This window comes from Syngnathus scovelli, chromosome 2 (genome assembly GCF_024217435.2).
Source record: "Syngnathus scovelli strain Florida chromosome 2, RoL_Ssco_1.2, whole genome shotgun sequence".
NCBI classification, from domain to species: domain Eukaryota; kingdom Metazoa; phylum Chordata; class Actinopteri; order Syngnathiformes; family Syngnathidae; genus Syngnathus; species Syngnathus scovelli.
In genome coordinates this window covers 10892116-10906672 of record NC_090848.1, presented here as the reverse complement: position 1 = coordinate 10906672, position 14557 = coordinate 10892116, and the positions used below count along the sequence as shown (strand labels likewise).

At 41.6% G+C, this 14557-nt stretch overlaps 2 protein-coding genes and 1 non-coding gene across 8 annotated transcripts; all 3 read right to left on the bottom strand.

Moving 5' to 3' along the window:
- Nucleotides 1–280: 280 nt before the first annotated feature.
- ical1 (islet cell autoantigen 1-like) lies at nt 281–5432 on the bottom strand. Of its 3 annotated transcripts, XM_049755850.1 has the most exons (14): nt 5257–5432; nt 4674–4705; nt 4449–4602; nt 3975–4047; nt 3764–3887; nt 3495–3693; nt 3287–3412; nt 2968–3066; nt 2812–2894; nt 2471–2517; nt 1951–2241; nt 1781–1876; nt 1588–1709; nt 281–1416 (listed from the first exon to the last, which is right to left on the bottom strand). In XM_049755850.1, the coding sequence occupies exons 2-13, from the start codon at nt 4679–4681 to the stop codon at nt 1594–1596; spliced, it is 1416 nt and encodes a 471-aa protein (XP_049611807.1). In that variant the 5' UTR covers nt 4682–4705; nt 5257–5432; the 3' UTR covers nt 281–1416; nt 1588–1593. The 3 variants fall into 3 exon arrangements, with proteins under 3 accessions (XP_049611807.1, XP_049611806.1, XP_049611808.1); XM_049755849.1 differs by having other exon boundaries at nt 281–1709; XM_049755851.2 differs by lacking the exons at nt 281–1416; nt 1588–1709; nt 1781–1876; ... (2 more) ...; nt 2812–2894; nt 2968–3066 and adding an exon at nt 3073–3202.
- A 387-nt stretch (nt 5433–5819) lies between these two features.
- On the bottom strand, nt 5820–14422 carry wdr12 (WD repeat domain 12). Of its 4 annotated transcripts, XM_049755848.1 has the most exons (19): nt 14228–14422; nt 13733–13809; nt 13354–13406; nt 12997–13121; nt 12780–12916; nt 12499–12563; nt 12110–12390; nt 11779–11905; nt 11427–11590; nt 11221–11355; nt 10993–11054; nt 10748–10890; nt 10523–10641; nt 7084–7146; nt 6868–7008; nt 6672–6777; nt 6468–6600; nt 6135–6207; nt 5820–6051 (listed from the first exon to the last, which is right to left on the bottom strand). In XM_049755848.1, the coding sequence occupies exons 1-19, from the start codon at nt 14270–14272 to the stop codon at nt 5974–5976; spliced, it is 2127 nt and encodes a 708-aa protein (XP_049611805.1). In that variant the 5' UTR covers nt 14273–14422; the 3' UTR covers nt 5820–5973. The 4 variants fall into 4 exon arrangements, with proteins under 4 accessions (XP_049611805.1, XP_049611804.1, XP_049611803.1 ...); XM_049755846.2 differs by lacking the exons at nt 5820–6051; nt 6135–6207; nt 6468–6600; ... (1 more) ...; nt 6868–7008; nt 7084–7146 and adding an exon at nt 10132–10459 and having other exon boundaries at nt 10541–10641; nt 14228–14421; XM_049755844.2 differs by lacking the exons at nt 5820–6051; nt 6135–6207; nt 6468–6600; ... (1 more) ...; nt 6868–7008; nt 7084–7146 and adding an exon at nt 10132–10459 and having other exon boundaries at nt 10532–10641; nt 14228–14420.
- On the bottom strand, nt 11979–12068 carry LOC125989529 (small nucleolar RNA SNORD11B). The gene has a single exon (XR_007488705.1). It is a non-coding gene; the product is annotated as a small nucleolar RNA SNORD11B (small nucleolar RNA).
- Nucleotides 14423–14557: the final 135 nt, after the last annotated feature.

The following is a 14557-nucleotide window of genomic DNA, read 5'->3' as shown; positions in this document are numbered from 1 at the left end:
CAGTATTTCCACCATGACACTATTTATTATTTTTGGAAAGAGAGACTTTATGGAATAGTTTTAGTTGCCATAACAGTTTTCTACATTGCAAAATGGAAAGTGAGCGTTAGAAGCAAAATCACAGAATGAAAAGTATGAAGACTAGTGTTGGGTCTGGTAAATCCATTTCTTGCAAAGGAACAGAGGGTCAAATTTACATATAAATATTAAACGGTTATAGTGTAGGTTGAGAAAAAAAATGAGCTTACCCTCCTCTAGCCACCATACCACCAGAAGCACAAACTTTTTGCTGCAGTTTATTGTTAACCTGATTCCATTTGTAAATTCTGAAGTGAAATAAAATACATGAAACAAAGCATATGTGATTAGATAAATACATTCTTAAAGAGTAGACAGCAAGTGACAGAGTAAACAATAAATACTACCTTCAGTATTAAACTTTTAACTCTTTAAAGCTCAGGTAGAAGTAGTGTCCTTGTATCACGTGAAAATGAGTTCAAATACAGTAGTAACAACAGTAATAGTAGGTGTATTTCACTCCACGGGCCCTTCCCTTGCAATCTTCTAAATGCACTCAGCCAGGCACACATATGGAGAGCACATTTGGGCATTTCAAAATAATTTGCTGTCTTATTGTTGCAACCAAATTTAAAAGTGTAATCTTGCCCTTTAGCACATTTTCTATAATTTGGGAGAAAATCATGTTCAATATGTAAATGTTGTATTTACATAATGTCATGTCATAATATCAACATTCACAGTTCAGAGATACAGTTGTGTATTTTCCTTTTTTTCCATCTGCATATAAAAAGGTTCAGTCCTAAACAGAAGTGGATTGCAGGTGTACTGCCATGGCACATCCTTAAAGTAAATTACAGAAGAAAAAAGATGTGAATACAGGAGAAATGAGCGTAAAGCTGTACTTACCAAAACATCAATTACTGGCCCTCCTGGTGTCAAACTCAACACTGGTCAGGAGTAAACATTTTTTTATTTGTCAATTACTGATTCAAATATTAGCAGCGCGCTTAATTCATTCTCATAGAGCACTGTCTAAACCGTATAAAGAGTCCACTTCTTGCAGGTTATTTTATGGTTGGTGCAGTGTCCCTTTCTAAATCCTTCTGCTCGTGTCAGTTTGTCACATGAATAATCTTAATGCGTTAAGTTGTGTATTAGTTGTGTGCTCTTCACCACATATAGCCAACAAAGATGATCCTGATGAGCATTTTACATGATTTAGTAATGCAGAGGCAGAGTTTTGTGGAGCTCCAATGGGCTCTGGAAATATGCTCACAGACACATATGTACACCACATATTTATCCGTGTACGTGTTCAAAATCTTCTTTGGAATGTGTTGTGTATGCGATGCGATGCGATAAAGCCCAAAACTCATCCGGGATAAAAGCCGCACCCTGCAGGCACAAGCAGAAGAATGAAAAGTAATGGCAAACAAAAAAAAGAGTCTAACATTACGTATGTGCGGTGTGAGGGTGCAAAAATGTATGCAAAAGACAGACATCAACAGCTCCCAAACTAGAAAGTTGGCTTTTCAAAGGTAACTTAAGTGTAGTTCAAGATCATACACAGTTTCAGGCGTTCAGAAGCTCATCTGCGGAGCGTCCAATAGCGTCGGGGTTGGAGAGTGGGTCCAGGTCCGCAAACAGGTTGAACCAAGCAGACATATCTCTAGATCCACCTGTAGTAGCTGGACCCACGTTCACATTTGAATACCAAATCATGATTTTTATAATAATAATTACTCGGTTTGCGGTTTACCATTGGCTACAGAAGCAGGAGCCGGTGTAGCTGACTGGTTCTGTGCCAGAGGCGGCTGAAGGGGCGGTGCTTGAAACATAGGTGGAGTAGACCAGCCTGCAAGACAAACACATGGGCAATGAGAAGAAGAAGCAAGATCAGACTCTCACCAACTGGGGGACAAGGCCCACCTGTGGAGCTCAGACTGTGATCCAGAAGCTGGGAAGGCAAGAAGCCAGTCGGGCTGAGGGAGGTGCACTGTGGTGCAGGGGCGGCAGGACCTGCCGGTTGAGCTGGCTCAGTTGCAGCCGACCCGCCGGCAGGAGTGTCGAAGAGCCCAAAAGCATCCTGCCATTCCCCGCTGAAGTCATCAGTCAACCCCAAGCCGGGACTGAGCAAGTCTTTGAGGAAAGCCATGTCCCCCTGTTCGCCATCTTCATCCTCGGGTCTTGACTCCATGCCAGTGGAGTCCGGGAAAACACCTTTGAGATGAGGTACAAATCATGAGGTAGCGCCAGTCATTCAGTGACTAGCAGGTTACATATTAAATTACAATTGCGACAGGCACCCGAATTATGATTCTTAACAGAAATTGTACGCTGTATTGGCGTAAGGCAGAAGCGCCCCCTAAAGTCAGTGATTTTAACCAGACAGTGACAAATCAATATTAAGTGTACCGTAATTCATCAATTGAATAAAATCCTTCTATACCTGGGTCAGCTGCATGTCCCAATGCGTCGTCATCCAAGCACACCAGACTAGGGAATATTAAAATAAGGCAAGTTTGAGTAATAATCATGGATTTAAGAACAACCAAAGCATAGACACTCATCAGAGAAATGTTTGTGGGGGTGGGTTAGGGGAGGGGTCGAAACCAAACTGTGGGGTTCTTCCAACTACAACTTTGGTGGAAAGTGGTTATCAATTAAAACACCCAAAACAGAATTAAAAAAAAAATCTAATCTAGACAGGCATCTATCCATCTACTCTTAATCTAGACATCCATCTACTGCCTTGGGCAATTTGCGTTTTAGTAGTTTGGGTTACCCCACCTGTCGGTGTTTCCCTGTAGAATCTGCTCATCTTGCTCTTGCTGTTGCGCTGCGGTTATTTGTTCCAATGGGTCCCGCAGGTCCTGCCAGGGGATTGGATGAGTAATGAAGACAGAGCTAAAAAGATGGCTCCATGGCGGAGCATCATCTACCCACCTTGAGTGTGGTGAACTGGTATGGCACGTGTCCCTTGAAAGCATCATGGATGCCAGACAGGGTTTGGGCTGTCTTTTCCCAGAACTGAAGCAGGGTGGTCTGCGGGCACAGGGAATGTGTGTGAAAAGCAGACAAATGAATAACTGCCTTTAGACTTTCCTTGCACTAGTGATGGGACTACGCCTGTTGTCGTTGTGCCCATTGTTCTCTTGTCCCTGCGCTGACTTTGCATCTACTTAATGTGTAAGGTGGAATAACTAGTAAGTGAATTGGTGCTATGCAACCGCACTTGACTAAAAGGTAGAGTATTTGGGCCAACCTGATAATTGCAAAGCGAGTGTGAGAGCATGTTGCAGCGACTGGCACCCAGCATGTCCACCTTCTGGCACACATCGTTCTTTAGCTTCTCAAAGTGGCTTTTGGTAGCCCTCACTTGGCCTTGGACCTGCCAAGAAATCAAATTGCTTAGTCCAGCCACCGTCCACAAACAAGGACCAAAGGGGGTAATGGGGAACTTAAATCCTGACCTTGCGGAACCTTTCCACCTGTTTGTACGTGTCGGGGTCGAGTTCCTGAGAGACGTCTTTCATCCAGAGCAAAGCTCCTCTGTACTCCGTGCGAGCCTTCTCCATGTAACTGACGGTCAGGAACGTGTCGGCAATGGCACGTCGTCGGAAAGTCTCCACTTCCTGGTGCAAACGTTTCAGCGGCGCACAGAGCGCCATCCTGTAGAACCAAAGCTCGTTTAAATGACAAGTGTGGTGTGCCCTCATCTACGGAGCCTCGTGCCTCTAACCTCTTCTTGGCAGAGGTGCAAAGGGCCTTGCTGGTGGCATCCATCATGTTGCCAGCCTTGGTGCGGTCGTGTTCAGATTGGAAGCGGAGGAACAGGCCGAGCTCGTTTTCCTCCTGGGACAAACCTTCAGAGAACAAACAGTTTGTCGGCCTTTGCTATTGTTAGTTTGGGTGGACTGAAAGCTTTGCCGACGTCGGGACCCTCAACTTACGTGTGATCCGATGCTGGTACTTTTCAATCACCTTGAGCAACTCGGTGCAGGTAGACTGAACCGAGCGGAAGAACTGCAAAAACCAAATGAGAAAGATGGCTGACTATGACAGTTATTACCAACAGGAAACAGGTTAGTTAATTGACAGCAGCGGGACATATACTTAACATATTCCATTTATAATGTCTGCTAATGGGAACACATCCATGTACCACAAGTTATGATTTGTGATATCAAGTTAGGGATGTTGTCTATGTTAACTTATGTTGGCTTTTAACAGCAAATATTAATTGGTATTACGGAAAATGGAATGAACAGTATTAATTAGATATCTACCAAAATCAAAAGCAGGTCCAGTGAACGGTTTAAGTTTGTGTTTTTAAACCTTGTGTGCAAGACTAACAAATAAGGAAACAAATATTTTCTTTGCCTCTCCGTGGTTGATTTGTGTCAGTCTTACTGATCTTTTTGTACCTCAAGCTTTGCATCCAGGTCAGCATCAGAGGCCACCACATACTCATCCTCTTTCTTGCCCGTGGCCTTGATGAGGACCTGTTTGGTCTTCCAGAACTTCTTCTGCATGCGTGCCACCACTGAGCTGTCCTCACCAAGCAATTCTCCGACAAACCTATAGTGAGAAAAAACTGTCATTTATAATAAATTGTTTATGACAATATATTCTAAGTTGACTATACATACCCATCCATGATTGGGTATTGGTCTTTTCCTCTCTGCAAGTAAGGAGGTATGACAGTACATTGATGATTAAGTTCAATAATGGTTTTGGCATGGTAGATTGGAGAACTAAACAATATTTAGAGAAAGTTCATTTTCTTTCATTTTCATGGTCTTGGGTAAGTTGCAGCTTCTCCTAACCAAATAATCACAGCATTGTCATAGTGGTCGAACTACATTGTGTACAATTAATATTCCTGTCAATTTCTAAAGCTATCAACCTGCCATAGTCTCACTACAATTTGTTATCGGCATATTTATTCAACATATTCCACTAATTGTCAGCTAATATGTAGCATCTGCTACTCGCGCACTGGCAACAGCTGGCTGTCAAAGCAGGTGTTCATTTCACAGACATCGGTGTCGGGGACAATTTAATCCTCTCGGCGTTTGTCTTTAGAGTACAATAATTTAAACGGTTAATAATCAAAATAAACTAAATTAGTTGTCGACGCCTGCCAGAAAGGAAAACGGGATGGTGTACTAGTAGGACGGCTAGCTAGTTAGCATCTATGCTCTGTGTTACATTAGAAGTTTGCCAACTTACATTGAAGACAGGAAACAAAAGACTCCCTCCTTATATGAAAATCATGAGTTTAGTGAGGCAAAATGAAAGATTGTTGAATTTGTCGTGAAGTGTCAGAGTAGCAACATCTGATAAGAGCTCGCTTAATGTCTTCTCGCGAGATCCATCATTGCTGTGTGTGAGTCAGAGAAACAGGATATGCAAATTGGCGTGACGTAGAGTGTTATCAAATTAAATAATGACGAAGTAGACATGCGTGTCAATTTTGCACCCTATCATCTAATATATGCAACAAAAATATTATCTGTGTTCGGTGCGCAAGAAGAGGCGGAAGTTGTTTTAGTATAATGTTAGATTATAAATACAGTATAAATAATTATGTAAATATAAAACATTTAAAAACTGCATTTTGTGTTGTCTCTGACTAATATTCAAGTTTAAGTTTGATGATGGGAAGCGTACCAGTACCAAACATGTAAAAAAAAAAAAAATGTTTCACTCCTCTGCATATGGGAAAACTGTAATTGATTGAATATAAATTTTTGAGGTGGGGAGCAACTCTGGATTAAATGAAGAGACAACAATTGGGAGACTAAATACATTTATGCCTGTTAGGGAAATTACATGGCAACAACCCCACTGGAAATGTGTAAAAAAAAAAAAAGAAAAAAAAGACAAGTCACAAAAGATTTTCGTGCAGGATTGCATGATTCCATTAACAGAGGATGTCTGATGTGACTATGCTCCCATGTCCGTCGGATAAGCTGAGTATCTATAGGTGTACAATTTATTATCGGCTCCGCCACTTAACATCAGCTGAAAACAGAAACACAAGAGATAAGAACTTATTAGGTTTTTCTCCAACAGTTTCTTAAAATACACATCGTCGATGATCTTACCCCATTTTCTGTCCAGTCGACACAGAACACTTTATCTTTATGGGCTGCCAAGTCATACAGAGGAGCTTTGCAGCTACAAGATAAAATAGAAGCAATTAAAACCACACTTGTATTCAAGCCATGCAGTATACGAGGACATTGAGGTGGACATTGTGACAGAGATATTCTAATTATTTATATCTGCATCACATCATAACAGACAGGTACGAAGCGTTTTTGCAATTTGCAGTTAGTGCTGCCGCACACAGCCAAACATGACTGATGTGGACCACCGCAAAATTTAAATTAATAGTTGCCGCAAAGTTATACAGTAATAATTCCACTAATTCAGACCTTCTGGTGTCCCACAGTTTGACCAGGTTGTCCAGCGATCCGGAAACCAACTGGTGCTCATGTGACGGGGACCACTTGACAGCGGTGACCCAGCCAGTGTGGGAGGTCAGCGACAGCAACACCAGTGAGCCATCTGAAGAAGGCAAAGTGGGTTGAGTTTTTTTACAAAGATGTGAAGATTTGCCGTACAAAAGGTGGCAAAACCTTTGGTGCGTGGGTCCCACAGCCTGATGTGTCTGTCTGTGCTGCCGGACGCCAGCCGACGACACAAAGGAGAGTAGGAAATACTGTTGAACACTTTAGTGCCCGTCTGCGAATGACACCGTTTCATTGCAAGGTTGTCAAAAAACTCCGATTCAATCACAGGAGTTGAAGTTTAAGATAGAACTGGAGTAACTACCAAGGTTGTTTTCATCTCTCCCGTCTCCATATCCCACAAACGGATGGTGTGGTCCCAGGATGAACTGCAAACCTCCTCGCTGTCACACCACAACACTGAAGAAATAGCCTCGCTGTGCCCAGATAACGTCATAAGAGGTGTCTGTGTGGGGACAGAAGAATGTTTAAGGGCCATGTCAGCTTCGGCAAAACCAAATTTTGAAGGCCGTGTACTTGCCCGAGTAAGGCCCATCTGCTGGGTCTTCTGTTTCTTCCGTGGCCTGTCCGAGGGCTCCTCGACCTCATCTGCTTCATCAGAGGGAACTGGAAAAGCAAGCAAGTCTTGAAGCATGAAATCTGGCTTATTCAAATTTATTGACTCTCTAGTAGTGGTGTCAGTTAATCGAGTTATTTACTTGATTTATCCAACTCTCTTTTAATGCCACCAATTTTTTTCATATTGTTGCTGCAGAAAAACTACAACAGCTTACTGGATCTTGCGAGACCGGAAATAAACATCAGGCACGCCACACTGGTGACACTAGTCTGGGCTTGTTAAGCAGAGATTTCCTTCCATTTTTTTTTTTTTTAAATAAAAGCATCATATGTTGAATCTTCTTCATATTAAGGGTATCAAAATTTTCTAAAAGAACGGGATTTTTTACAATGACTAACTATGACTTAACAATACAAAAAATGTCATTAATCATGATTAAATCATTTAATGGCTTGACAGCACTAGTCTCAGAGAATGATACCTGCTGACCATATCTTCAACATCTTGTCCCAGGAGCCGCTGCAGAACTGGAAGGAAGAAGCAAGAATGAAAACCAGCTTCTGCTTTTTCACATTCTTCTCGGCATCCGGGCTGTACCTTTGAACCAGTGGGGTCCGCGGCGACCGTGTCGACGCTCCCCGTGTGTCCACGGCAGCAGTGCCTGGCCACTACGTTGTTCTTCTCAGAGTTCCATTCCCACAAGAGAATGGTTTGGTCAAGCGAGGCAGTCAGAAGCAGACAAGTCAGGCCATCTGCACAAACATTTTTTTCCTCACTCAGCATGGAAATTTAAAGACAAGCCTTGATCAATGAAGCCCAAATTGTTCTGCATTACATTAGAAATTGTGAACATAATTATTTGAGTAATTGCATTCAAAATTAAAATGATTACAAAATTATACGAGAAAAATTCTACCCTTCTTAACCCAGGCGACATCTTTGACGACATCGGTGTGTCCGACCACTTTAGTCATAGTCTTGCCCTCCAAGGACCAGATACTGGCAGTCTTGTCATAAGATCCGGTCAGGATCCTGCCAAAATACAAGGAAAAAAAACAATTATTCTTTTAAAATGCTGTTTAGAAGCCAGGACTTATCAGTATCTATCATCTCACCACTCAGCATCTGCATCTACAGAACTAATCCAGTCATCGTGCATCATACACTCCTCGGGTTGCGGCGCCGTGATCCGCTCCACATATTCAATCTCCACAACATCTTCCTGCAACACACAGACATACCTAAACATTAGAGCTTGAACTGAATGAGGGCAAACCATATCAAGCATCGAAGCTGAGCCAGACCGTTGATATTCCTTCCGTTTCCATGTGATTGAGAAGTGATGTTCGAAGGAATTGGCCCCTGACCAGGAAGTCAAAGTCCACCTTGGTATGAGATCCTGTGGTGGAGAAAACCAACAAAAGTATTTAAACACAGATTCAAAATTCACTATACATCAGAAACACTCAGTCATAGTGAAAACATAGCAAAAGAATTGAGGTCTTATTATAAGTGGCCTTTATACCTCTACAGTTATAATCCTCTTCAGTGTATTTCCTTCAGTTTATACAATTTATTCAATCTTTGGATGGCTGTGATTTTGGCAAGTCCAACACACTGATATTATAATTACAGTGGGTGTAATAAGTGCACATGATAATAGTAAGTGGTTCTAAAATACTAAAGCAATGAGAGTTTAAATGACCATAGCAGTACTGTATAAAATGAAAAATGATCAAACCATTCTTGGCCTGCAGTAGTTTGTTGATGACATTGCTGAGATCATGGACTTCCGAAGTGGCTGGGATGGAGAATGGAACATCATCTATTATGTACCTACAACGAGACATTTTGTTAGACCCAAGACATGCGACATACAGTAGTAAACATCAATAGAGGCAACAGCAGAACGTAGCGGCGTTAGTGAGAACACATTTCCCACCTATATATTAATTTACTGTACTACATTACTGTAAGTTAGCTATCGGGCTAGGTATGGTATTTTAATAGCATGTTTTATGTTCTCTTACCTTGGGTTTTCTGTGTAAAATCTAGCTTGTAACTGCGACATTATTAGAACTTATATGTATGTAATCAACGAATATCAATTTAAAACAAGACGCCAAGCGTGCTCGTTAATGACATTCTCCGGAGTAAACGTGCAGCAGACATGCCATGTGGTAGCGAGCAGGAAAAGCAACAGAGTTCAGAGTGATCGATGCACTACGGAGTCCTCTATCCCGAACTGCATTGTGGGAAAAGATGCCCGATTAAGTGATTTCTAGCTGCAATTTTGATTATAAACCACTAATGATTTATATGACAAAAGTTTTGCTTGTATTGTGACTTCTGTTTTCTTTCTTCTGTGAGTCAATTGAATGTCTGTTTAGAGCACAAGAGAGAGAATGGAATTGTTGCCATTGGGAGGAAAGGGAAAATGTCTTCATTGATAAATAACCAAGTAGTAAGGCAAAACATATTAATTTGAAAACAGATTTAAATGCATTTCTAAAAGAATAGACTAAATTTGTCCTAAATTTGGTACAAATCCAAAGCTAAATGGATACAGTAACTTCAAAGATTGTTTTAAAATAAAATCCAATGGAAATACCTTTAATTAGTATAGACTTCTTTACAGAGAAGCAGTTGTCACTGGATTGAAAGATCACATTGAAATCATCTTTATTGTATTGTTAAAAAAAATCAAGTCTAACTTTGAGTCAAATCATTTGGCCTTATATCGCTACAAATGTGTAAAAAATAAAGACGTACCCTCACTCCCTTACCAGCAAGAGACGTCGGACAATTCACCTACTGATCACTCGCCACTGTTAACACGACATCAATGTGTTTGGAGGAATGCTTTGCTTTCTCCAGTAGGAGAACTGATTTGAGCTACCTTGGACTCACCTTTCAGCAAGATCATCTTAAACAGTATACAGTCAGAGCTAACTTGTGTCTCACAACAATCATTCCAAGTACTGAGAAAGAAATGAGAAGACAACACTGTCTTACTGCAATGCATTTATTGTGATTGCAGTCTTCCACTTGGTTGTTTAGTTTTGTATTTGTATTTGATACAGATGTTCAAATACTATAAAGAAATCTTAAATTGGTGTCATTAAAATTAATCACATTTTACTTTTTCAGTCTAGACAAAGTTCTGTGAGACAAATCATTTCATAAATGAGACGGCGTTACAATGATATCTTCAGGGACTAAATAGAGCTTTAATCCCTTAAAAAACATAATGGAAAGAAAAACACTCAAATATACACTGTTCTTTTCAATCTTCCTTCTCGTCCTTGATCTTTTTCTTCTTTCTCTTCTTTGGTGGCTGAAGATGAAAAGTTGGCATTAGAAAAAAAAAAAATTCAAGTGAAAAAGCAATTCTGATCACAAGTTGTACCTCCGTCACCTCAGCACTCTCTTCCTCCACTTGTGGCTCTTCAGCACTATCTTTCTTCTTTTTTTTCTTTTTCTTGGGGGTGTCTTCAGTGGCAGCTGTGGACGCTTCCTCTGTTAGACATTCGGTGAAGTTTGAAAAAACATGTAAGTGAAATTCAGATAATAAAAAGAAGCAGCCATTCAATGACATTGCATTTTGCCCTTAACCTTCACCCACCTGTTGCTGCTTGGGGTTCCTTTTTGGGCTTTTTGACTTTCAACGCAGGGTCCTTTTCCTCCTTCTCCATCTCTTCGAATTTCCTCTTCTTTGAAGTGGAGGGAATTAAAGAATCTCCAGATGGGTCATATAATCTCACTTCACTGTTTTTTTTGGAAAAGGTAGGAGGAAGTGAGAAGATTTCCTTGGTTACAGTCATGTTGTATGGAGAAAATGCAAAAAGTTTTGACGAATCAAGGATTTACCTCTTGTGCATATATTTGTCGGCCTGGGGTTTAACTCTTCCCGTTCCACTGATTCGTCGAATCTGAAGAATATCAGTCGTTAATGTATATGATATCAAAACTGTGAGTCAAAAAATATTCTTTAGGTGTTACTGGAAAAAAAAAATTGAGAATTACTTCTTGAATGGGAGTATGCCAACAAAACAAGCAATCAAATAAAACCTGCTTGTAGGGGACGTTTGGACTTACCCCTCTCTCCTCTAAGTGCCGTAACCTGGCCTCCACTTTGGCTCGGTTTGCCACACCCATTTCTGCATTTGTGTCCTCCCCGAGGGCATCATAGCGGACGGCAAGGGATGTTTTGGCTGCTAACATTCTGGAGACCTGGACAAAAAAAATTAATTCATTACAAACCAACCAAGTTTAATGCTTCGGGCAGTTTAATGTTACTGTACCTTGCCCTTGTTCTTGGCAGTGGTCTGGCCCACAAGAGAGGCATGGTAAATAAGACCGTACTTGGGCGTGTCGTTGCGGCTCTTAAGCGCTCGGAACAGTGCCTTTTCTGCCCCCAGAATTTGAACTGTGGAGGCTGGGTGCTTTGCCAGATTCAATAGCGAACCTGAGAGACAAAAAGTCAAAGTGAGCGAGGCGCCCGGCTCTCAAGCCAAACTTCAAATTGGATCAGTTTGAAAGCTCAGTGGAGGTAGTGACTGAAAACCATCAGAAATGTTTCAGTTTGAAGCGACATAGTGTCATTGTCATCAGTGCTCGAGCTTGCTTAAGTGTTGAAATTGGACAACGTCTCACCTGCATGCGAGATGAGACGAGCGCCAACCAGCTCGCCCACCATCACCGTCAGATTGGGGGCGATCGCCATCATCCGGTTCTTCAGGTAGTCGTATAGCTGAGCGCGGTAATCAGAAATTTCTATCACCTGCAAAAAAAAAAGAGAGCGGTATTCAGAAATTTCTACCGCCTGCAAAAAAAACTGAGATTTACAGCTAAAGAAACCATTCAGAAGAGGTAGTGACTGAAAAACCCACATTGTTTTTTTTTCAGGAAAAAGACATTTAGTGTCATCATCATCACCATGGCGGCAAAAATCCTAACGATCCGAATATTGCTGCGGGACATGTACCTGCTCGCAAAGGTGGCGGATATTATTGATGTCTTGCTCGGACACTTCGGTCCCCATGGAGATCTCGGCTGCCAGCTTCACCTCCGTCTCTATTTCCTCTGGGATCAGGTCTGATAGGTCGCTGCCAGCTACGTTGGTGCGGTCGCCAATTTTGGAGACTGTCTTACAGTAGGCCAAGTTGTCAGTGATGACCTTGCCAAGCTCAGGGAAGTGCCAGCCGTACCACTCTCTGCAGCGCATGATGTAATTGTTCAATTCCTTATCCAGGTCATCCAGCAGAGCTGCAAAGAGCCAAAGCCAACGTGATCAAGACTTTGTGTTTCTAGCAAGCTGAACTGCTCTGTGCTACGTGGTGGAAATTCAAATTGAATATTCAACTCCAAACTTACATATTGCCTGCACGATCATGGTGTCCACCTTGTCAGGGCTGAACTTAAGCTTGTAGCGGGACAGACTAGAAAAAAAACACAAGCAAACAAATCTATCCAGTAAAAAAACAGTGATGAACACAACTCAAGACAAAACATAACTTTTGGCTTTCCCATGAGGGAAACAGCTGCCTCAGTGGTAGTGACGAATGCTGAGAAAAATCTACAGGGGGTTTCAGACAGCAGTGTGTAATCATAGACAGCGATTGACAAGACGAAACCAAAAGCGCACCGACGCCCACCTGTGAGCCAAGCCGAGGGACATGGCGCTCATCTCTCGGGGAGGAAGTCCTGAGATTAGGCCCTCCATCTGGCTCCTGATGCATCTCATAAGTTCTGCAACAGCAGGGCTGTGGATGCAACTAAGGTCCAGCTTTTCCTAAAATTCGAAGGAAATGCAATTTTTACAAATAATGTTGCAATTCATGACTATTACACATATGTGGATGAATCACTTACTTTAATGACGCCACCAAGTTTTGCGTCACTGATTGCCAGCTGTTCATGGGCATCCTTCGCAACCATCTTCTTCAGCACTTTCTTCAAAGTTTTACTCACTTTACCCTCGACTAGTGCAGTGGCAGCTGAGTGGGCAAAGTAAACAAAATGTACAACTGAAATATGTACAGGGTTTTTGAAAACAAAGTCTTATTGCCAAGTCTCTGACTACTCGATTACGTCATGTGGGAAAATGTGCAGTTTGTGGTCTCAGTGGTAGTGGTAAGATGTACTTCACCATTAACTCTGAAAAAATGTAATGATTCACAAACGATACATGCAACATGCTTTTTGCTCTTAACACAGTGTGTCAATTACCTGCCAAGGCCTCCGTCGTGTCCTGGAACTTCTCGAAGTGTTTTAGTTTAACGCTGAAAAACAATAAAAGATAAGTGAAAAAATGATCGCAATTACCATCACAAACAAAAAGATTAAAAAATGTCCGGAGTGGAAGGTACAAATAACGAAAAAGCATTAATTATACAGTGACAGTGGTACCTTGTCTTGTTATGAATGACCCACTTTAGAGTTTTGAGATGAGGCATCACTCATTATTTTTGTGGGTCATTTTAATTTTGTAGTGTCCCATGGGACACTGTCCGGTGAGATTCTTTATAACGTGCAAAAATGAGGGATGGAAACACTGCATCACGTGCAATAATAAGGAAAAACGGCATTCCATATGCTAGATACTTACATTTTATTTGCTTTTTCAGGAGTCTCAAACTCCTTGTACAAACTGTCGACCTGCTGGAGTTTGGATTCATCAAGAACCTAAAAAAGAAGCAGAATTGTAAGGACTCATAATGCACCTCTCGGGCTGGCACTACATACAAGCTTTTGTTACAAAAATAAAATAATGCGTCTACAGCAAAACTAACACATGAAATGAAAGACGGAACCAAATCAACTTAAGTTGCGGTTCGGCCACATGGGCTCACACACGTGGTTGCAAGGCCTGCAGACAGCCCGTTGAAAACTTTTGAACAAATTACTTATAAATATATAATATATGTGTATGGGGTCTAGCGGCGGATTGCAGGCGTACAGATAACAGAATATCAGATACAAGATAATATTAAAAGACGAAATCGACGCTACAAATGATCTCAGCATCTACCGAAAATGCTAATGTTAGCCAACGCACGTCGCTACACGCCTTAAGATAGAAAATAAAGATTTCAAGACGTACTTTAAAAATGGCATAGCCAGCAGCGGTCTCGAACAAGACGAGCATTTTCGCAGCAAGGCGTGGATCGCTCCTTGATTTTTCTAAGGTCTGGCTTCTCTTTGAAGAATTTCCATACAAGTTTTGTGCAGTTCCAAGCAAACGCCACTTGACCGCACGTATCAGCCACGCTTTGCTGTTTCTTCTTTGGGTAACTAAAACACGCAGGCGTGGAAGAAAGTCAGTACGTGACTGCCCTCCGCAGGACAATAATGTAATTGTCGTTCTTGTCCATTTGCCAACTCGTTATACAGAACAGAAGTTCTACCAATAGGTGGCGGTAGCACATCTCAA

Excerpts from the sequence above, each read along its gene's own strand:
- ical1 (XM_049755849.1), bottom strand. Across the intron at positions 2,518-2,811 it reads CTACAGGGAAACACCGACAG|TCTGGTGTGCTTGGATGACG; the intron begins GTGGGGTAACCC and ends AATATTCCCTAG. Across the intron at positions 2,242-2,470 it reads GGGACATGCAGCTGACCCAG|GTGTTTTCCCGGACTCCACT; the intron begins GTATAGAAGGAT and ends CTCATCTCAAAG.
- wdr12 (XM_049755848.1), bottom strand. The coding sequence starts at position 14,272 with ATGCTCGTCTTGTTCGAGACCGCTGCTGGCTATGCCATTTTTAAA. Across the intron at positions 13,407-13,732 it reads CCTGAAAAAGCAAATAAAAT|CGTTAAACTAAAACACTTCG; the intron begins GTAAGTATCTAG and ends ATTGTTTTTCAG. Across the intron at positions 11,906-12,109 it reads TCCGCCACCTTTGCGAGCAG|GTGATAGAAATTTCTGATTA; the intron begins GTACATGTCCCG and ends TTTTTTTTGCAG.